Raw genomic sequence first — 25,487 nt, 5'->3', positions numbered from 1 at the left:
CAACCCCAAGAGTTGTCTGACCTCCCTCCACTCACGAGGAGAGATGTACCTACGTGCCTTTGTGATTAGCCAGGCTATGGAACTAAATTGGCAAGGCAGACAGAGGGAAGGAATGGCGAGAGGACAACCTGCCAAGGCACTGGGACCTTTTGGCTCACTGATACCTAGCCGGGGGTATCTATAGTAATGTGGTAACCAGGGTAGCACAGAGTGGCCAGGTCACTTCGTTGTCCGTTGTCGTACGAAGTATGGCTTACACAATGGGACCGGACGGCGGACCGGACCTGTTTTACGGTGGGGGTTGTTGAGCATGAGATGACTCGGCCAAGAGGAAGCAACTTCACATAACACAAAGGCCCTCGATGAAGTCCGGTGGCATGCCATTTTGGTCCTACCTGCCTAGTAAGGATGGTTGGGGAAATGGAGGGACCGTGTTAGGCAACTTGTCCGGGAGCGGTATCATACTGCCAAGATGAAGGATCATGCACTACATGCAAGAATAATAAAGAATAATACGCAGTACAACGTCAAGGCGAGTTGGCTCCTACCAAGGGTGGTCTTGCTCTACATAGGCACCGCACCGTGTTAGGCAACGTATCCGGGAGCGGTAGCATCAATTGATATTGCCAAGATGAAGGATCATATATTGCAGGCTGACTTGATGGAGCAAATGACAAAAATAATATAAATAATATGCAGTACAACGTCAAGGCGAGTTTTCTGCCTGACATCCACAAACCAACCCCCCCCCCCCCCCCCCCCCCCCCCCCCGGCGAACGATCCCGAGCCTTGAAAGAATATAACCGAACCGAGGCATGCCGCGGGCCAGGTCGGAAGGCCCGGTCAAGGCGTGGGTCGGATCAAGCGAGTAAAAAAGCAGCGCCGAGAACAGCCGCGAGGCTAGCAACTCCCGCAGCAGCCAATCTCGGATGTGCGAGACCGTCCTTTGGACACTCCTCGGGCGGGTTCAGGCCTCTGCACTTCTCCTTGAGGTCAGCGGCCTGCATGCTCTCGACTGCGGCCTTGTCAATCTTGACCTTGCAGGGGTTCGAGGTGGGTGTGGAGGACGAGGAACCCAACACCGCACAAGTCTCGCGTCCCGAGGATCCGACGGGAGCCTCGAGTGTCTTGTCGGTCACGTCAATGCCGACGCCCTCGTTCGGGCAGCTCTCGCTATCACCGCCTGTGGCGGCGACGAGATCGGCCCTTTCGCCACCCGCTTTGATCTCAAACTCGACCAAGAAGTTGTCGGTGCGGTTGCGGACAATTTCGACCTCGTCGCGGCTCTCGTCGCACGCCGACCAGCGCGGCTGCCAGAGGAGGCGAAGCCTGCCCTCGCCTTCAGCTCTGAGATAGCTCCACAAGAGATAGGGGTCGTTCTCCGAGGCGCTGGTCCAGTTGAGCTCGTGGGTGCTATCGACGAGGGTTTCAATGCCTTCAGTCACGTTGAGGATCTGGAACCAGATGGTGGGCTTGAGATGCTCGGCCAGCTTGGAGTTCTGGAGCGCGAAAACAATGGGGAAGTCATTCGTGGGCTCATACGTCTCGTTCGCGCGGGGAAAAGCCAGACCGATGTCCAGGACACCGGCGGCTCTGGCGACGGCGCCGAGGTAGGCAGAGGCACCCATGAGGGCCCACATGGGCTGGGAAGCCGGACGCATGGCGGCGAGCGGGCGAGCGGGCGTTTAGTCGGTATCGCTTTTAGCAGTAGCGCGGTTGATGTTAGCGTTGGTGATGTTGGCAGGCACACTGGCTGCCCGACTGAATTTTGACGGTTGCTGTGCTGCTGGTGCTGGTGCTGGTGCTGTTGCTGTTGCTGTTGCTGTTGCTGTCCTGTTGAGATTGCCCAAAAAAACAAACCAAAAAAAAAAGCGACCGACGGACGAGAAGGTCGGCAAATAAAGCGACAAACGTGAAAACGCACGAAAACAGACCACCCACCGTGGCACAATGGTGCTGTGTGACCAGTGGCTCAATTTTGGCTTGGCCCCCTTGGCAAACTGTGCCGTGAGCCCCTGACTAACTCATATAAGGAAGGTATGGTACCGTACCCGGGCAAGGTTGCCTTGGTTGCCTTCCCCTGAAGGAGAAGGAGCGGTTCTGTCGACAGGGGTGCCTCGGAATCGATCCGATGTTTGGCCAATTTCCGAGGCAGCTAGTTTTGTACCTCACATCTCCCACAGGGATTAGACTTGTTAGATCGAAACTGAAGTTCCATTTGACTAGGGCCCCTATAAGTACCATCACATACTAATTCTGTAGACAAAGTACTTTAAATTTTGAAGCTCTTGGAAGTTCTCTGGACCTGCCCCTTGTAGCGGGCCGACAGACCGGCAGACCGGGAGGAGCCGCACATTAGCTTAACACGCCCAGGGTGGTACCGCCAGAGGGCGGGGGGGTGCAGGTAGTACGGAGTAGTTTTCTCCATCGAGGCCACCTCCGCCACCTCCGCCGATTCTCACTCCATGAATTGCTTCGCAAAGCGAAGAGCAACGGGAGATGGCCCCCTTTCCGCTCCGCCAAGTCTGCAGAACAACAGACTATCGATGGGCTTCATTTATTCCTGTCATTCCACTGTTACGTTGCCATCAACGTCTCCGCGTGACGAGCGCCTGGCAAGGGTATTGTGGTGTTTTCCGCGTGGGACTGATCCTTCCCTGCCGTCAGCGCGGCATAGGAACTGGATCCATATTCACGAAGGATCACGGTTGCCAGGATTGCAATCCTTGGGATTCCAGACCATGCGATGACTGGCGTGAGAATTCAGAGTTGAACGCTCTGCTTTGCTGCCGAAAAGAGCTTGGCGCCCCAAGGCCCGGCGAAAGCGCGCGAGGTCGGCGTATAAGATGGTCTTCTGGCGATCATGTCCGATCGCGATTCCTTCTGTTCTGCAGGACATCTGGCTCATCTTCCAACTCCCCCGTCCCCTCCCCTCACTTCTTCAACCTTGGTTCCTGCTCCGCTCCATTCACTCTTTCCCCCCTTCACCAGACTGAGCAACCCTCCGTTGAACAACATGCACGCGGCACGTCTTCACCTCGTCCTGCTCGGCCTTCTCTCCGGCCCCGGCTTGGACCTTGTCTCGGCCGCCAGGAGGCCCGTCATCGCCCGACGTGGCGTCGAGTGCTACTTTGACATCCAGGCAGAGAGCGGCGAGACCTGCCAGGGCATGGCCTCGAGCTGGGGCATCTCGGTCGACGAGTTCACCAAGATCAACCCGGGCGTGACCTGCCCCAACCTTGAGGCTGGAAAGTCCTACTGCGTTGTTGGCGAGTACACGGATGACGGCGGGAGTGAGACTACTCCCCCTGTTCCGCCTACAACCACGTCCACCACGACGACGGCCCCTCCCACCACCATCAGGACTTCTATCACCACCAGTACCACCACTGCCCCTGCCCCCAGCAACTCCCCCGCTATGCCTGGCATTGTGGATAACTGTGACAGTTTCTACAAGGTTCAGTTAGGTGATCAGTGCGACTCGATCGCCCAGAAGCACGGTATCTCGGTGGCCCAGTTCAAGGCGTGGAACACTGAGATAAACGCCTCGTGCTCCAACCTCTGGGCCGACTACTATGTCTGCGTCCGGGTTCCCGGTGCTACCACCCCACCCACCACCACCACCACCACCACCACCGGCCCTGCTCCCAGCAACTCTCCCCTCATGCCTGGCGTCGTGGCCAACTGCAACCGCTTCTACAAGGTTCAGTCCGGCGATGGTTGCGAAATTGTTGCCCAGAAGAACGGCATCACCACCGCGCAGCTGAGGTCCTGGAACACCGAGATCAACGCTTCCTGCACCAACCTTTGGACTGATTACTACATTTGCACCGGTGTCCCTGGAGCCGTGACTAACCCGCCCACCACCACCACCTCTGCGCCCTCGCCCAGTAACTCCCCTGCCCTGCCCGGCGCCGTGTCCAACTGCAACAAGTGGTACAAGATCGTCTCGGGCGATACATGTGACAATATTGCCGCCAAGAACACCATCACCGTCGCCCAGCTCCGCAGCTTCAACACCCAAATCAACTCCAGTACGTACTCACAGTCCCCCACCCCCCTCCTCGTCTTTCGGGTCGATTCTTTGCTAACTGGTTTTTCCTCAGGCTGCAACAACCTCTGGGTCGACTACTATGCCTGCGTCGGTACCCCCAACGCCGCCACACCCATGCCCGGAATCGTCTCCAACTGCAGCCGCTATTACCTGGTCGTTTCCGGCGACTCGTGTGATGTCATTGCCTCCAAGGCCGGTATCACTGTTGCCGACTTCCGCAAGTGGAACACTTCCATCAATTCGGCCTGCACTAACCTATGGCTTGACGCCCTAGTCTGTACTAAAGCTTAGTTAGTACTGCTATCAAATCAGATATATTTAATAGTAATTAAATATAATTAGTTAAATACCTTGATTTTTTAATATTTAAATAATTAATATAACGATATTTCAGAAGTAGCTGGTCGCGCCGCAATTAAGGGAATATATAAGTAAATGTAAGAGGTAGTTCTAGATATGAAGTGCTAGAACTAGTAGATCTTTAGTTTATTATACTAACTATTACTTCTTATAGTTATTCCTTACAATTAAACTAACTTAAGTAGTTTAAATTAATACTTTATAATATACTTATAAGTTAGTACTTATTTTTATTTATATATTTTAATTTAGTTTTTAATTATATTTATATAATAAATATTATTTATTTATATATAAATATTATCTATTTATAAAATAATTTTACTTATTATTATATATTAAAATAAAATATATAATAACTTATTATTAATTAAATAATAACTAGATTTTATACTAGCTAATATTAATATTATAAGCTTACTATATTATATTAGTTATAATATAAAGCTAAGAAATATCTATTATAAAATAATTAGTAAAGGAGAAAAAAGAAAAAAAAAAATAAGTAATTAAACTATATTATAATAAAGATACTAGAATATTACTATAGTAATAATAAGTAAAGATTTTATAAAGATAATATAATATACTAATAGTATAATTTAGAGATTAGTTAAAATACTATTAGGCTAGGATTTACTAAATACTAGTATTACTAGTACTTATATTTTAGAATTTAATTTATTATAATACTTCTCTTTTCTCTTCTAGAACTTTATTATTATATTATACTATCTTTCTACTTTCTTTTAAAATAATAATACTTACTTAAAAAGTTATTAACTTCCTTAATTAAATTATATTATCTTTTATAGATATCTAATATTATTATATTTTCTATATTTTCTACTAGCTTTTATATTAAAAGTATATAATTATCTTATTATACTAAAACTTTTCTTTACTTACTATAGCTTTACTACTTCTACTTAGTATATAATACTTTTATTACTTTATATTTTTTATTTTTATCTTTATAAAATAATAATAATTAAATATTATCTAGTTTTTAATCTAATAGTAAATTATTATATACTTTTTATAATAGATCTATATTAAAATAATTATAAATATTAGATAAAATATTTAGCTTAACTATATTAATATTTAATATTACTATTATTATATATTTATAGTAAAACTAATTAAGCTTTTTTAATAAATAAAAAAAACTATAGTTTTTTATTTAAAGCTAGACTTTATTATTAATTTAGAAGTACTTAGTAGAATATCTTTATATATTTATTATATTTTCTTAGTAAAGTTAAGTAATAGCTATTATAGATTATATAAATTTAATAGCTTTTTATATATAGGAAAAGAATCTATTTATTTACTTTTCTTTAATATTATAAAGAACTTATTAAATATTATTAGTAAATATTAAAAGTTTTATATTATAATTATATTTTAAAAAGAAAGAGCTTATTTTAATTAAAATATTTACTTTATTATTTAAAGCTAGTTATATTTATATAATATATTTATTTTAATTAGATTATATATAATAGATAAATATTTATAGATAATATTATATTTCTAAATTTATTTATTTAGACTCTCTATTTATCTAAAAGTAATATAATAAGATAAAAGGTAATTATAAGGAAAAAATATATATAAAATAAAGTAGTAGTAGGGGGCCGAAATAATATTATTTTATATTATAGAACTTAGTAAAACTAATTCTTTCCTTTTTTCTACTAGAAAAAAATAATTTTTTAATTTCTTTAATAAGTTCTTTATTATCTTTATTATTATCTTTTTTTATTATCTTTTATAGTCTTAATAGTTTTCTTTAATTTTAATTAGTTTTTACTTTAATTAACTTATTTTTATTATATTTTTATAGATTACTATATAAGATAACTCCGATAGTTCTACTATTATTTTATGTACTTAAGTGTCTTCTATTTAACACTTGTATAATCCTCTAACTTCCCTCTATTTAGAGGTCCCCTTTCTATATATAATAGCTTTATTCTTGTTAATTAATAGAACTGATACCTATTTTACTTCTGTAGGAGCTTTATAGTAGTTTTTTACGGGAGTTATAGACTATTGACTATATTTATTTTTTTTATACTTATAGTAATCGGGCAGGCTACACTGCTCCGTTTTAATAATAAGCTATATTAAGTTATTATTTAATTTTTAAAAGCTTATAAAGTTTTTTTTTAAAAATAGCTAATTTAATTACTTTTTTTATTATTTATAATTAATATTAAAACTTTATAATAATAATAATAGATAAAGATAAAGTATTTAATATAAGTTTTAATAACTATAATAACTATAAACTTTAAAATTATATTTTTTAATAAATAGTTAATAATAATTTATAAGTAAATAGTTCTATTTAATTTAGTTAGTAAAAAGTTAATAATAAAGTTTATAATAAGATTATTATAAGTTTTTATTAAAATAAGTAAAAGTTTAAAAAAATCTTATTTTATTTACTTTTAGATTATATTCTTTTTATATATATTATAATTTTAAATAAATTAGTAAATATCTTATATTAAGCTAGGCTAGTAAAACTATTATATTATAGTTATTATTATATTTTTATAATCTAAGTAATTAATTAAAATAGTATTATAAATAGTTTAAATAATATATTTTTTTAAAAAGTACTTTATATTAATATTTAAAATTTATAAATAGTTTTAATAAGTTAGCTTTTTTTTTATATTTACTAAATACTTTATAATTTATAATTTTAAATTAAAAGTAAAAAAAAAGCTTTAATTACTTTATATTATTATTATAAAAACTACTTAGTAAAAAAAGTTTTTTTTAAAAACCTAATTTTAAAGTTATTATAACTTTAATTTCTTTTAAAAGATATTTACTAGTTTTATCTATAAAAGATTTCTATTAATAATATTATATATTATCTAAAAGCTTTTTAAAAAGATAATAACTATTATAAGCTTACTATACTATATTAACTATAATATAAAGCTAAAAAATATCTATTATAAAATAATTAAAAAAAAAAAAAAAGAAGAAGAAAAAAGAGAAAAAAGAAGAAATAGCTAGCTAGGTTATATTATAATAAAAATACTAAAATATTACTATAATAATAATAAATAAAAATTTTATAAGAGCTATATAATATATTAATAATATAATTTAAGATCTAGTTAGAATATAGTTAGAATAGGATTTATTAAATACTAATATTACTAATATTTATATTCTAAAATTTAACTTATTATAATATCCCCCCTCTCTTTCTTAAAGCTTTATTATTAGCTATACTTCTTAGAGAAATAGTATTTATTTAAAAAGCTATTAGCTTTCTTAATTAAATTATATTATTTTTTAAAAATATCTAAAACTATTATATTTTTTAAATTTTTAACTAGTTTTTATATTAAAAGTATATAATTATCTTATTATATTAAAGCTATTTTTTACTTACTATAATCTTACTATTTCTATTTAATATATAAAATTTCTATTACTTTATATTTTTTATTTTTACTTTTATAAAATAATAATAATTAAAAGTTATCTAGTTTTTAATTTAATAATAGATTATTATATACTTTTTAAAATAGATTTATATTAAAGTAATTATAGATATTAGATAGTATATCTAATTTAACTATACTAGTACTTAATATTATTATTACTATATATTTATAATAAAGCTAATTAAACTTTTTTAATAAGTAAAAAGAGCTATAATTTTTTATTTATAGCTAGACTTTATTATTAATTTAAAATTACTTAATAAGATATTTTTAAGTATTTATTAAGTCTTTCTAGTAAAATTAAATAATAGTTATTATTATTTATATAAATTTAATAGCTTTTTATATATAAATAAAAAACTTATTTATTTACTTTTTTTTAATATTATAAAAAGCTTACTAAATATTATTAGAAAATATTAAAGATTTTATATTATAGTTATATTTTAAATAAAAAAATTTATTTTAATTAAAATATTTACTTTATTATTTAAAGCTAGCTATATTTATATAATATACTTACTTTAATTAAATTATAAATAATAAGTAAATATTTATAAGTAATATTATACTTTCTAGTTTATTTATTTAAATTTTTTATCTATTTAAAGATAGTAAGTTATATTAAATTATTATTTAATTTTTAAAAACTTATAAAGTCTTTTTTAAAAATAGTTAGTTTAATTACTTTTTCTATTATTTATAATTAATTTAGAGATTTTATAATAATAATAATAGATATATATAAAATATTTAATATAAGCTTTAGTAACTATAATAATTATAAACTTTAAAAGTATATTTTTTAATAATTAATTAATAATAACTTATAGATAAATAGCTTTTTCTAATTTAATAAGTAAAAAGTTAATAATAAAATTTATAGTAAAATTACTATAAATCTTTTTTAAAATAAATAAAAGTTTAAAAAGGTTTTACTTTATTTATTTTTAAATTATATTTCTTTTATATATATTATAATTTTAAGTAAATTAGTAGATATCTTATATTAAACTTAGTTAGTAAAATTACTATATTATAATTACTATTATACTTTTATAATTTAAATAGCTAATTAAAATAATATTATAAATAATTTAGATAATATACTTTTTTAAAAAGTATTTTATATTAGTATTTAAAACTTATAAATAATTTTAATAAATTAACTTTCTTTTAATATCTATTAAATATTTTATAATTTATAATTTTAAATTAAAAATAAAAAGAAAAATTTAATTACTTTATAATATTATTATAAAAACTATTTAATAAAAAAAGTCTTTTTTAAAAATTTAATTTTAAAGTTATTATAATTCTAATTTCTTTTAAAAGATATTTATTAATCTTATTAGTAATAGGTCTTTATTAATAGTATTATATATTATTTATAAACTTTTTAAAAAGATAATAATTAGCTTTATAAAAAATATAGAAGTAAATATTAATTAGATATAATATCTTATCTTTTACTTATCTAATATTCTTTATAAGAGGTTTTACTTTTATTATAATAGTATATTAAAAATATTATTAAGATTATTTAGATAATAATAAAAAGTAAAATAATAATATAAAAGGAATTTAATCTAGTAGCTCTACTTTTTTAATAATTATTATCTAATTATAAAATAAGTAAAATTTTAATAATTAGTAAAAATAGTAAAAATATTATAGTTTATTAATTTTATTAATTACTTAAAAAGGTATTAGATAATAGCTAATATCTTTTTATTATAGATTAGATAATTATATTTAATAAAGCTAAATTATTATAAATAATAAATTATTATATACTATTAATTATATTTATCTTTTTAAATAAAGATTTCTTTTAAAATTTAGTTAAAATAATCTATTTCTACTTATATTAACTTTTTAAAATCCTATTAATAAAATATTAATTTTTTTATAAAGATAGCTTTTAAGATATTAAAAACTACTTATTATTTTTCTTTTTATATAAAGAAAATACTTTTTTTAATTAGTTAGATAAAGGAGAATATAATTTTAGTAAAATTATAGATAAATACTTAATAATAATTAGTAAACTTTAAAAAACTATAGACCTCTTTTATAAAAGTAAATACTAACTATTTATAAATAGCTTATAGTTTATTTAAATTATAGAAAATACCTTTTCCTATTATAATTATAAAACCTAGATATTTAACTATCTTAACTTTAAATTTATATTTCTTTAGATCTAAATATAGTTTTATATTAGAAAGTATTTAGAAAACTCTCTTTACCTTTATATTATAATCCTTTTTTAACTTACTAATATAAATTAATATATTATCTATATAGATAATAATAAAGTTATTAAATTTATAAAAGGTAATATTAATTAATTACTAGAAAGTTATAAAAATATTTATTAAGCTAAAAGAGTATACTAACTACTTAAAGAAACTATATTAAATATAGAAAGTAATTTTCTTTTTATAATTAAAAGCTATTTAAACTTTATAAAAAGTAATTTATATATCTAGTTTTATAAACTACCTAGCTTTAACTAGATTATAAAAAATCTCTATAATTAGAAGTAAAAAGTAATAGTTTTTTTTTATAATTATATTAAATACCTAGTAATCTATATAAAAGTATAGATTTCTATTTAGTTTCTATATAAATAATATTAAAACTATTATTAAAAAGCTATTAACTTAAATAAACCTTTTATTAATTAAATTTATAAAAGTTTAATATAAAATTAGTAATTTTTTATAAGATATATAATATAGTAAGCTTTAGAGAAATAATAGTTTTATATTATCTTTTCCTAAGATTAAATTAATTTTATAATTAATATTAGGTTAGTAGAATAATAGCTTATTTATAAAGTTTTTAAAGAAAAATTTTAAAAACTTCTTTAATAAGTATTTAAATATATAATCTTCTAATTTAATAAATAGTTTTTTTTTAAAAACTTTATTAATATTAGTAATACTAACTATTTTTAATTAAAAAGTAATAGGGAGGCCCTTATAATATAATTATTAATAAAAAGTAGTAAAAAAGGTAATAAAGAAAAGAATTATAAAATAGATTTTATAAATATAAGCTAGCTTTTTTTAATTAGTAAATTATATAGTAATTTTAGCTTTCTTATAGTAAAACTATTATTTCTTAGTATAGTATATTATATTATTAGCTTCTAATTATAATTTATTTAAAAATAAATTTTAATCTAGATTTAAGATAATATAAATATATAATTATTTAATAAAACCTTTAATTTCTATATTAAAAACTATAATTTCTTTTATATAAATTTATAGAAAATTATTAAAAAAGCTTTTTATTATCTAAAGTTTCTAGTTTATAAAAAAATATAAAGTAATTTAATAAAGATAATATTTATAATTATATAAAAATTATAATTTATATTTATTAAAGCTTATATAATCTTTTTATTAATTTAAATAATAATTAAAGTAAGTCTTCTATTTATTTTTAGTTTAAAAGCTTTCTATCTCTATTAATTAATTACTTTTTATTTTAATATTTATTTTTATATTAAAGCTTTCTTTTTTTTAAATTATTATTTAATATAAGTTTTTTAAAGTTATTATTTAGTTTCTTTATTTATACTTTTCTAATAGAATATATAAATAATAGTAATAGTAATTATATTTTTTATAGTAATAGTAATAGTTTTTTTAGTTTTTTTTTTAATAAAATAATTATAATTTTTTAGAGAATTATTATAGTATATATAGTTAAAGCTTATTATTTTAATATCTTTATTATAATTAACTAAGAAATAGATATTTAAGGAAATATTAAAGTCTTTACTTTATTTTCTAGCTTTCTTATCTTTCCTTTTAGTTTTATTTAATATAAGGTTTTTTAATTAAATATAATAAATATCTTATTTTAATTATTTAAGTTCTTTAGCTATTTTATCTATATATTTAATCTATATAAAGTAGTTTAAAGGGAGTTTATTATTAATAAGCTTTTTATAAAAGTCTTATTAAAGCTCTCTTTTTAAAAAAGATATCTTAATTAGATCTCCTTATATTAACCTACTAGCTTCTACTATTAATTATTTATATTAAAAGAAATAATTTATATATAATTTATAATTACTTTATTTAAAATTATAAAGATATTATAAGCTTATTATATTATATTAATTATAATATAGAACTAAGAAATATCTATTATAAAATAACTAAAAAAGAAAAGGAAAAAAAAAAAAAGAAAAAAAAAATAATTAATTAAATTATATTATAATAAAAATATTAAAATATTACTATAATAATAATAAATAGAAATTTTATAAGAGCTATATAATATATTAATAATATAGTTTAAAGCTTAGTTAGAATATAGTTAAAATAAAGTTTATTAAATATTAATATTATTAATATTTATATTTTAAAGTTTAATTTATTATAATACCTTCCCTTTCCCTTTTAAAGCTTTATTACTAATTATATTTTTTAAAAAAATAATATTTATCTAAAAAGCTATTAACTTCTCTAATTAGATTATATTATTTTTTAAAGATATCTAAAATTACTATATTTTCTATATTTTTAATTAGTTTTTATATTAGAAATATATAATTATCTTATTATATTAAAGCTATCTTTTATTTACTATAACTTTATTACTTTTACTTAGTATATAAAACTTCTACTATTTTATACTTTTTATTTTTACTTTTATAAAATAATAATAATTAAAAATTATTTAGCTTTTAGTTTAATAATAAATTACTATATATTTTCTAAAATAGATTTATATTAAAATAATTATAGATATTAAATAATATATTTAATTTAATTATATTAATATTTAATATTATTATTATTATATATTTATAATAAAGTTAATTAAACTTCTTTAATAAATAAAGAGAGCTATAGTTTTTTACTTATAACTAGATTTTATTACTAACTTAAAATTACTTAGTAAGATATCTTTAAATATTTACTAAATCTTTTTAATAAAGTTAGATAATAATTATTATTACTTATATAAATTTAATAATTTTTTATATATAAATAAAAAACTTATTTATTTATTTCTCTTTAATATTATAAAAAGTTTACTAAATATTATTAAAAAATATTAAAAGTTCTATATTATAATTATATTTTAAATAGAAGAGATTTATTTTAATTAAAATATTTACTTTATTATTTAAAACTAGCTATACTTATATAATATACTTATTTTAATTAGATTATAAATAATAAATAAATATCTATAAATAATATTATATTTTTTAATTTATTTATTTAAATCCTTTATCTATTTAAAGATAATAAATTATATTAAGTTATTATTTAACTTCTAAAAGCTTATAAAATCTTTTCTAAAAATAGCTAATCTAATTACTTTTCCTATTATTTATAATTAATATAAAGATTTTATAGTAATAGTAATAGATATATATAAAGTATTTAATATAGGTTTTAATAATTATAGTAATTATAAATTTTAAAAATATATTTTTTAATAATTAGTTAATAATAATTTATAGATAAATAGCTTTTTCTAATTTAATAAATAAGAAGTTAATAATAAAGTTTATAATAAAGTTACTATAAGTTTTCTTTAAGATAAATAAAAACTTAAAGAAGCTTTATTTTATTTATTTTTAGATTATATTTTTTTATATATATTATAATTTTAAATAAATTAATAAATATCTTATATTAAGCCTAGCTAGTAGAATTACTATATTATAGCTATTATTATATTTTTATAGTTTAGGTAGTTAATTAGAATAATATTATAAATAGTCTAGATAATATATTTTTTTAAAAAGTATTTTATATTAATATTTAAAACCTATAGGTAATCTTAATAGATTAGCTTTCTTCTAATATTTACTAAATACTCTATAATTTATAGCTTTAAACTAAAAGTAAAAGAAAAGTTTTAATTATTTTATAATATTATTATAAAAGTTATTTAATAAAAGAAGTTTTTTTTAAAAGCTTAGTTTTAAAATTACTATAATTTTAATTTCTTTTAAAAGATATTTATTAATCTTATTAGTAATAGGTCTTTATTAATAATATTATATATTATTTATAAGTTTTTTAAGAAGATAATAATTAGTTTTATAAAAAATATAAAGATAAATATTAGCTAGATATAATATTTTATCTTCTACTTATCTAATATTTTTTATAGAAGATCTTATTTTTATTATAATAATATATTAAAAATACTATTAAAATTATTTAAATAATAATAAAAGGTAAAGTAATAATATAAAAAGAATTTAGCTTAATAGCTTTATTTTTTTTAATAATTATTATTTAATTATAAAGTAAATAAGGTTTTAGTAATTAATAAAGATAGTAAAAATATTATAACCTATTAATTTTATTAATTATTTAAAAAAGTATTAGATAATAATTAATATCTTTTTATTATAGATTAAGTAATTATATTTAGTAAAACTAAATTATTATAAATAGTAAGTTATTATATATTATTAATTATATTTATCTTCTTAAATAAAAATTTCTTTTAAAGTTTAATTAAAATAGTTTATTTTTATTTATATTAATTTTTTAAAATTCTATTAATAAAGTATTAGTTTTTTTATAAAAATAGCTTTTAAAATATTAAAAACTATTTACTATTTTTCTTTTTATATAAAAAAGATATTTTTTTTAACTAGTTAAATAAAAAAAAATATAATTTTAGTAAAGTTATAAATAAATATTTAATAATAATTAGTAAACTTTAGAAAATTATAAACTCCTTTTATAGAAGTAAATATTAACTATTTATAGATAGCTTATAACTTATCTAGATTATAGAAGATATTTTTTCTTATTATAATTATAAAATCTAGATATTTAACTATCTTAATTTTAAATTTATATTTTTTTAAATTTAAATATAATTTTATATTAGAAAGTATTTAGAAAACTTTTTTTACTTTTATATTATAATTCTTTTTTAATTTACTAATATAAATTAGTATATTATCTATATAAATAATAATAAAGTTATTAAATTTATAAAAAGTAATATTAATTAACTATTAGAAAGTTATAAAAGTATTTATTAGATTAAAAGAATATATTAGCTATTTAAAGAAGTTATATTAAATATAAAAAGTAATCTTTTCTTTATAACTAGAAGCTATTTAAATTTTATAGAAAGTAGTTTATATATTTAGTTTTATAAATTACTTAATTTTAATTAAACTATAGAAAATCTTTATAATTAAAAATAAAAAGTAATAATTCTTTTTTATAATTATATTAAATATTTAATAATCTATATAAAAGTATAAACTTTTATCTAATTTCTATATAAATAATATTAAAATTATTATTAAAAAGTTATTAATTTAAATAAACTTTTTATTAATTAAGTTTATAAGAGTTTAATATAGGATTAGTAATTTCTTATAAGATATATAATATAGTAGGCCCTAGGGGAGTAGTAGTTTTATATTATCTTTTTCTAAAATTAGATTAATTTTATAGTTAATATTAAGTTAGTAGAGTAGTAGCTTATTTATAAAATTTTTAAAGAAGAATTTTAAAAATTTTTTTAATAAGTATTTAAATATATAGTTTTTTAATTTAATAAGTAATTTTTTTTTAAAAACTTTATTAATATTAATAATATTAACTATTTTTAATTAAAAAGTAGTAGGGAGGCTCTTATAATATAATTATTAATAAAAAATAGTAAAGGAAATAGTAAAAAAAAAAGTTATAAAATAGATTTTATAAATATAAGCTAGCTTTTTTTAATTAGTAAGTTATATAATAATTTTAGTTTTCCTATAATAAAGTTATTATTTTTTAATATAGTATATTATATTATTAGTTTTTAGCTATAATTTACTTAAAAATAAATTCTAATCTAGATTTAGAATAATATAAATATATAGCTATTTAATAAAACTTCTAATTTTTATATTAAAAATTATAACTTTTTTTATATAAACTTATAAAAAGTTATTAAAAAAGCTTTTTATTATTTAAAATCTTTAATTTATAAAAGGAATATAAAGTAATTTAGTAAAAATAGTATTTATAATTATATAAAAGTTATAATTTATATTTATTAAAGTTTATATAATCTTTTTATTAATTTAAATAATAATTAAAATAAGTTTTTTATTTATTTTTAATTTAAAAGCTTTCTATTTTTATTAATTAATTACTTTTTACTTTAATATTTATTTTTATATTAAAGTTTTCTTTTTTCTAAGTTATTATTTAATATAGGTTTTTTAAAATTATTATTTAGTTTTTTTATTTATATTTTCTTAGTAGAATATATAAATAGTAATAATAGTAACTATTTATAATTATAATAATAATAATTATATTTTTTATAGTAATAATTATAATTATCTTTTTTTTTTTTAATAAAGTAATTATAGTTTTTTAGAGAGTTATTATAATATATATAGTTAAAGTTTATTATCTTAATATCTTTATTATAATTAATTAAAAAATAAGTATTTAGAAAAATATTAATATTTTTATTTTATTTTTTAATTTTCTTATTTTTTTTTTAATCTTATTTAATATAAAGTTTTTTAGTTAAGTATAATAAATATTTTATTTTAACTATTTAAGTTCTCTAATTATCTTATTTATATATTTAATCTATATAAAATAATTTAAAAGGAATTTATTATTAATAAGCTTTTTATAAAAGTCTTATTAAAACTCTTTTTTTAAAAAAGATATTTTAATTAAATTTCCTTATATTAATTTACTAGCTTCTATTATTAACTATTTATATTAAAAAAGATAATTTATATATAGTTTATAATTATTTTACTTAAAATTATAAAGATTATTATAAGCTTAAGCTTTCTAGTTCTAATTAATATATATTTAATTTAAGTAATTTATAAAAAAGAAAAAATTTTAAATACTATTTAGCTCCCTTATAAAATAGAAAATAGATATTATTACTTAGGGAACTAATTTAAAATAGAAGTTAATTATATATTAGATTTTTTAATTATTATTATATATTAAACTATTATTTTTAATTTTATTTTATATTTACTATATTTAGACTATATATTCTTTATACTTCCTAATAAACTTTAGAAGATCTAAAAAGAGTTTTAGTTTAATTATAATTATATTAAGGAAAAAAGATATTATTATAGATATCTTAAAAGAGAAAGTATAATCTTTTAATATAGTTTTAGCTAGTAATATTAAGTTTATAGTTAATTATAAGTTTTAAAAAAAGGTTATAAATTAAATAAGCTATTTATATACTAATTATATTATTTAGTTTATAGTTTTTTTAATAATATAATTAATTTATTTTAGGTTTTTTAGATAGTATTTTATTAATAATAGAGTATTTATCTTATAAAGTATATTTAGAGATATTATAGTAATTAGTTATTACTTTTAAAAGCTTCTTTTAAAGAAGAAAAGTTATTTTATAATATATTATAAGCTTATTATATTATATTAGCTATAATATAAAGCTAAGAAATATCTATTATAAAATAATTAGAGAAAAAAAGGAAGAAAAAGAAGAAAAAGAAGAAAGAAAAAATAGCTAACTAAGTTATATTATAATAATAGTATTAGGATATTATTATAGTAATAATAAATAGAAATTTTATAAGGGCTATATAATATACTAATAGTATAGTTTAGGGCCTAATTAGAATATAGTTAGGATAGGGTTTATTAGATATTAGTATTATTAATATTTATATTTTAAAATTTAACTTATTATAAAAGATTATTATAAGCTTAAACTTTTTAGTTTTAATTAATATATATTTAATCTAAATAATCTATAAAAAAAAGAAAGTCTTAAGTACTATTTAGCTCCCCTATAGAATAAAAAGTAAATATTATTATTTAAAAAACTAGCTTAAAATAAAAGTTAATTATATATTAAACTTTTTAGTTATTATTATATATTAAGCTATTATTTTTAATTTTATTTTATATCTATTATACTTAGATTATATATTCTTTATATTTCCTAATAAATTTTAGAAAATCTAAAAAGAGCTTTAATCTAATTATAATTATATTAAGGAAAAAAGGTATTATTATAGATATCTTAAAAGAGGAAATATAGTCCCCTAATATAATTTTAGTTAATAATACTAAGTTTATAGTTAATTATAAATTTTAAAAGAGAGTTATAAACTAAGTAAGCTATTTATATACTAGTTATCTTACTTAGTTTATAGCTTTTTTAATAATATAGTTAAACTATTTTAGGTTTTCTAGATAGTATTTTATTAATAATAAAATATTTACTTTATAAAATATATTTAAAGATATTATAGTAACTAACTATTACTTTTAAAAGTTTCTTTTAGGAAAAAAAAGTTATTTTATAATATATTATAAGCTTACTATATTATATTAACTATAATATAAAACTAAAAAATATCTATTATAAAATAATTAGAAAAAAAAAGAAAAAAGAAAAAGAAAAAAAAAAAGAAAAAATAGTTAACTAAATTATATTATAATAAGAATATTAAGGTATTACTATAGTAATAATAAGTAGAAATTTTATAGGGGCTATATAATATACTAATAGTATAGTTTAGGGCCTAGTTAGAATATAATTGGAATAGGGTTTATTAGGTATTAGTATTATTAGTATTTATATTCTAAGGTTTAATCTATTATAATAACTAGCTTTATAAAGAATATAAAAATAAGTATTAGTTAAATATAATATCTTATTTTTTATTTATTTAATAACTTTTAAAAATTTTTTATTTTTATTATAATAATATATTAAAAATATTATTAAAACTATTTAATTAATAATAAAAAATAAAATAATATTATAAAAAAAATTTAATTTAATAATTTTATTTTTTAAATAGTTATTATTTAATTATAAAATAAATAAAGTTTTAATAATTAATAAAGATTATAAAAAAGTTATATTTATATTATATAAATAAAAAGTAATAAGAAATAAAACTAATAACTTTTAGATCTAATATTTACTAAAACTAATTATTACTAATTTTAATTAAAAATAAAACTTTTTAAATATAATTAATATATATAAAAAGTATTTCTAGTATATACTTTCTAAAAAAAAAACTAATCTTTTACTATTATAAACTACTAATATATAATTTATAATTATTAAGATCTTTATATTTACTATAATTAGTAAAGTTCTTTTCTAATATTAATAATATTATTATTATAAAAATATTAATTATAATAGTAATAATATTATTTAATTTTTTAAAGACTTTATAATTTATATTATTATATTAACTTATTTATTTAATTATAAAGCTTTTATAAAAAAATAAAGATAAATTATAAAAAAATTAATTTAATAATTTACTTAAAATTAATAATTAATATAATATTAATATTAATAAAATTAATAATATATAATAGCTAATAAAATATTATTATTTTATATTAAAATAATTTTCTTTAATAAATATTAAGTTATAAGCTAATATTTTTTATAGTTTATTAAAATATTTAAAAATAATAAGTTTATAAAAATAAAAAGTAAAAAGATAATAAAAAATTTTAATAACTTTTTAAAATTTATATTATTAAAAAAAATATTTTTTATTATTATTTTAATTATAGTTAGTTAATAAATATTTAAATCTAATTATTAGTAAACTATAATAAAATATTTAAAAGTAGCTAGTTATACTATAATTAAAAGAGTTTTTAAGTAAATATAAAAAAATAATTTTAATATATAATATTAAAACTAGTAAGTCTTTTAGTCTATTATACTAATTATTACTCCTTTACAATTATCTTACAATTATTTTAATACTATATAAGTCTACTAGATTAGGTAATTCGGGCTGCGCGTGTGTGATCGCGAGTTTGAAACCTAGTATAGTAGAGGTTTTTTCCTACAGCCTGCGTGGCGTGACTATTATAGTGCACGGACAGGTATAGGGTGCCCTGGGCGCGTGACTACATTAATCCTTCGTCGGGCTCATAAGGGGTGCCTTGTGGTATATCCCTTAGGGGTTTATATCTACTGATTACATCTTAGCTAGCTCTATTTAAGGCTTAGGACAAGTCTATTTAGAGGGGGAAGAATTGTAATAGAATGCCTAGAAGTAGCTAGTTGTACTATAATTAAGAGGGTTCTTAAGTAAATATAAGGGAGTAGTTTTAATATATAATTTATAATTATTAAGATCTTTATATTTACTATAATTAGTAAAGTTCTTTTCTAATATTAATAATATTATTATTATAAAAATATTAATTATAATAGTAATAATATTATTTAATTTTTTAAAGACTTTATAATTTATATTATTATATTAACTTATTTATTTAATTATAAAGCTTTTATAAAAAAATAAAGATAAATTATAAAAAAATTAATTTAATAATTTACTTAAAATTAATAATTAATATAATATTAATATTAATAAAATTAATAATATATAATAGCTAATAAAATATTATTATTTTATATTAAAATAATTTTCTTTAATAAATATTAAGTTATAAGCTAATATTTTTTATAGTTTATTAAAATATTTAAAAATAATAAGTTTATAAAAATAAAAAGTAAAAAGATAATAAAAAATTTTAATAACTTTTTAAAATTTATATTATTAAAAAAAATATTTTTTATTATTATTTTAATTATAGTTAGTTAATAAATATTTAAATCTAATTATTAGTAAACTATAATAAAATATTTAAAAGTAGCTAGTTATACTATAATTAAAAGAGTTTTTAAGTAAATATAAAAAAATAATTTTAATATATAATATTAAAACTAGTAAGTCTTTTAGTCTATTATACTAATTATTACTCCTTTACAATTATCTTACAATTATTTTAATACTATATAAGTCTACTAGATTAGGTAATTCGGGCTGCGCGTGTGTGATCGCGAGTTTGAAACCTAGTATAGTAGAGGTTTTTTCCTACAGCCTGCGTGGCGTGACTATTATAGTGCACGGACAGGTATAGGGTGCCCTGGGCGCGTGACTACATTAATCCTTCGTCGGGCTCATAAGGGGTGCCTTGTGGTATATCCCTTAGGGGTTTATATCTACTGATTACATCTTAGCTAGCTCTATTTAAGGCTTAGGACAAGTCTATTTAGAGGGGGAAGAATTGTAATAGAATGCCTAGAAGTAGCTAGTTGTACTATAATTAAGAGGGTTCTTAAGTAAATATAAGGGAGTAGTTTTAATATATAATATTAAAACTAGTAGATCTTTTAGTCTATTATACTAATTATTACTCCTTTACAATTATCTTACAATTATTTTAATACTATATAAGTCTACTAGATTAGGTAATTCGGGCTGCGCGTGTGTGATCGCGAGTTTGAAACCTAGTATAGTAGAGGTTTTTTCCTACAGCCTGCGTGGCGTGACTATTATAGTGCACGGACAGGTATAGGGTGCCCTGGGCGCGTGACTACATTAATCCTTCGTCGGGCTCATAAGGGGTGCCTTGTGGTATATCCCTTAGGGGTTTATATCTACTGATTACATCTTAGCTAGCTCTATTTAAGGCTTAGGACAAGTCTATTTAGAGGGGGAAGAATTGTAATAGAATGCCTAGAAGTAGCTAGTTGTACTATAATTAAGAGGGTTCTTAAGTAAATATAAGGGAGTAGTTTTAATATATAATATTAAAACTAGTAGATCTTTTAGTCTACTAGTAGATTTTATAGTTAAGCTAATATTTTTTATAGTTTATTAAAATATTTAAAAATAATAAGTTTATAAAAATAAAAAGTAAAAAGATAATAAAAAATTTTAATAACTTTTTAAAATTTATATTATTAAAAAAAATATTTTTTATTATTATTTTAATTATAGTTAGTTAATAAATATTTAAATCTAATTATTAGTAAACTATAATAAAATATTTAAAAGTAGCTAGTTATACTATAATTAAAAGAGTTTTTAAGTAAATATAAAAAAATAATTTTAATATATAATATTAAAACTAGTAAGTCTTTTAGTCTATTATACTAATTATTACTCTTTTATAATTATCTTATATAAACTTTATTATTATAATAAATAAAAAAAAGAAATTTATAAATTATAAATAAAATAGAAAATAATAAATAAAAAAATAATTAAAAATAAAATTAATAATAAAAAAGTAATATAATATTTTAAATAAAAAATAAAAATTTAAAAATAAAAATTAAAATTTTAAAAAAATAAATTAAAAAGATAAATAAAAATATTATAATAGTATTACTTATAAATAATAAGAAAACTTAAATAAAGATAAACTTTTCTATATAATTATAAGTTAAAAAATTATTTAGAATCTAATTATAGAAATAATAGATTCTAATTATAAAATTACTAGTAAAACTTTAGTTTAGAAAACAAACTTAGATTATTCTTAAGCTTCCTTCTTTATTTTCTAAAAGCTTTTCTATTTTTTTAGCTATCTATAACCTACTTTTAGATTATATAATTACCCTACTTTAACTCTTAACTAAACTAATTACTTTTATTACTTCTTCTTCTAAAGCTAATAATACTTTTAATCTAGTTATAATTAATTTAGAATTCTTACTAAATTTTTTTATAATACTTCCTATAATACCTTTTAGTAATTATAAAACTAGCTTTTAAATTTATTTTAAGTTTTCTTTAGTAATATTCCTTATATTACTTTTCTAAAACTTTAAATAGTCTTTTACTTAAAAGGTTTTTATTATAAAGTTTATTTTTAATCTATTTAGAATAGCTTTTAATATCTTTAATAAAAAACTCTTACTAACTTAATAATTAAGAAAAAAAGTAATATTTTTAAAGTAATTTTACTTTTTAAACTTTATAAAAACTTATCTTTACTTATCTTCTAAATAGTCTAAGAAAATTTCTAGTTTTTTTTTATAAAAACCTTTCTTTAATTTATTTTTAATTATTAGAGAAAAAATTATATAATATAAGATTTTTAATTTATTTCTAAGGAGTTTATAATTATAAAGGTAATTTAAAAAGCTATATATAAAACTAGCTTTAATATTTATTACTAATAATATTCTTTTATAATTAAGTCTTTTACTAATTTAATTAAAATACTTATTTTTTAAATTTTATATTATAAAAATTTTTCTTAGTATTTTCTAAATAAGATCTTTATTTAGATTTCTCTAATCTTTAATAGCTTTCTCTATTTTAAGTCTCCCTATATATAATTATATATATATTTTCTTTCCTAAAATCTTTTATAGTAAGATATTAAAAAAATTTTTATATTAAAAATTATTTTTTTAAAATATATCTTTATATTTTTAAATTATTTATTAAGATTATAAATCTTTTTTTAATTACTAAGCTATTTAAAATATTAAATTAAAAAAAATATTCTTTTTTTTATAAAATAAATAGAAAATTTATATATATAGAAAATATATTAATAATATTATATTTTTTATAATTATAAATATTTTCTTTCCCTTTTTATTACTTTATTTTATTTTTAATATTTTTCTTTAATAATAAAACTCCTTTTCTTTTATTATAATCTCTATCCTTTTAATTTATTATAATTTTTACTATTATAATAATATCTAAGCTTTTTAAAAAAGTATATTATCTTTTTTATATTATCTAAGTTAATATTAATCCTCTCTTTAACTTTAAATATAATTAGCTTTTAAACTTTAATTTAAAACTATATCTTTATTATATACTTTTAATATATAAAAACTCTTTTATTATCTATTTAGTAATAAACTTAAAGTCCTATTTTATTTACTAAATTAAATATAAAAATTATTAAGTTATAAATTTTCTTTATTTATCTTTTTCCTAATTTTTTATTAATTTCTAAAATAGTAATAGATTTTTAATAATATAAAAAATTTATTATAAATAATTATTTAATATATAGTTAATCTTATTTATTATCTTATTATAGTTATTTAAATATAAAGATACTTTTATCTTTATTATATTATAAAATTAATTTTCTTAAATACTTTTTATTATATAATTAAGATATAACTATTAATATTAATTTACTATAAAGAGAATATAAAAAAGTAAGATTATTAAAACTATTAAACTATTTACTATTTATTAACTTTTCTAATTATATTTTATATTATAAATATTTTTCTCTTAAGCTCTCTAGTAACTTTAACTAATATTCTTTATATATAGGTTCTAATAATAATCTTAATATAGAAATAATTATATCTTTACTTTATTAAAGAAGTTTAGCTTTTAAAAATTTAAATAAAAGTTCTCTATTAATTAAATTATTAAATATAGATTATTAAATAGGGTATTACTAATAATTACTTTATAATCTCTAATATTTAAATTTAAACTTAAAAGATATTAAATATATAAGGCTATAATTTAAAATTTACTAAAATAAATTATAAAATTAAATTTTTTAAATAATATTAAAATTATAAGTTTATATCTAAAGATATTAAAAGTAGTAAAGGAAGTATTTTACTAACTTATTTTAAATATACTTTATTTTTATATACTATAATTAATATATTTTAAAAGTTTATAAGCTATATTATTATTAATTATTTAATAAATATAATTATAGATTAGATAATCTACTTTTATATTTATTAAATCTACTACTAAAATAAAATATAAATATTTATTTACTAAAACCTTTACTTTTAAAAAGTATATACTTTTACTATTTTTTTAATAACTTTTAAACTTATTAAACTTTTTTTAAATAATAATAGTAATAAAGCTTTTCTTATACTTCCTATTATAATAAATACTCTCCCTATACCCTAAACTAGTATATATATATATCTTTATATACTAATTTTACTTACTATTAAATAAACTTTAGTTATTTTTTTATCTAATAATCTACTAGGCTCTTTTAGTAAGGTTATAATATACCTTATTATTTTTACTTAGACTTTAAGTATTCTACTTTCTACTTTAAGTATATATATAGGTATTTTACTTACTAGTTTTTTATTAGCTTAAAAAGAAGCTTAGTAAACTTTTAATATTATAATTACTTAAGCTTATATTAATATTAGTATTTCTATATTATCTTTAGGTTTAGTAAATTTTATTATTTTTTTTATAGAAACTTCTAAAATATTTCTAATTTATTAACTACTCTTTTTAATAAATAATATTATTTTAATTTTCCTATTTCCTATTAATTTAAATATATAGATAAAGATTATTATTATTTTTATAATCTCTACTAATCTTTTATTTACTACTATCTAGTTTATAGTTATATTAAATTTATTAAATATTTTTTCTTTTATTAATCTTAATATATTAATTAAGTAAATCTTTTATTATCTTATAAATATAGCTTTTTAACTTACTACTTTATACCTTTTAAAATACTTTTCTAATTAGGCTATATATATCTATAATAGCTCTAGTTTTAATAATAAAATCCTTCCTACTTTACTTACCCCTTAACTTTATTTTTATTATAATAGTTTTTCTTTAATAGTTTATTAAACTTATCTTTTTAATATTATTTAAAATATAAATAAAATAAATTCTAATATTTAGTTTTTTTATAAGTATTATTATAATAAAGATAATAATATCTAGTTTTTATTAGATATAGAAAAAAGTAAAAGTAATTATA

General features: G+C 20.7%; 1 protein-coding gene and 1 pseudogene across 1 annotated transcript; one reads left to right on the top strand and one right to left on the bottom strand.

Annotated features, from left to right (window-relative positions):
- Nucleotides 1–860: 860 nt before the first annotated feature.
- On the bottom strand, nucleotides 861–1,661 carry SAPIO_CDS8748 (annotated as a pseudogene; the record flags this gene model as incomplete).
- A 1,355-nt stretch (nucleotides 1,662–3,016) lies between these two features.
- Nucleotides 3,017–4,345, top strand: SAPIO_CDS8747 (Uncharacterized protein; the record flags this gene model as incomplete). Its single annotated transcript, XM_016790321.1, has 2 exons — nucleotides 3,017–4,034; nucleotides 4,107–4,345. 2 exons carry the CDS (start codon nucleotides 3,017–3,019, stop codon nucleotides 4,343–4,345), a joined length of 1,257 nt encoding a protein of 418 aa, XP_016640041.1.
- Between the last annotated feature and the right edge of the window lie 21,142 nt (nucleotides 4,346–25,487).

Source organism: Scedosporium apiospermum (assembly GCF_000732125.1).
Source record: "Scedosporium apiospermum strain IHEM 14462 chromosome Unknown SEQ_SAPIO_0127, whole genome shotgun sequence".
Lineage (NCBI taxonomy): Eukaryota > Fungi > Ascomycota > Sordariomycetes > Microascales > Microascaceae > Scedosporium > Scedosporium apiospermum.
The sequence above is the reverse complement of the archived record's forward strand: the minus strand, read 5'-3'. Positions and strand labels throughout refer to the sequence as shown.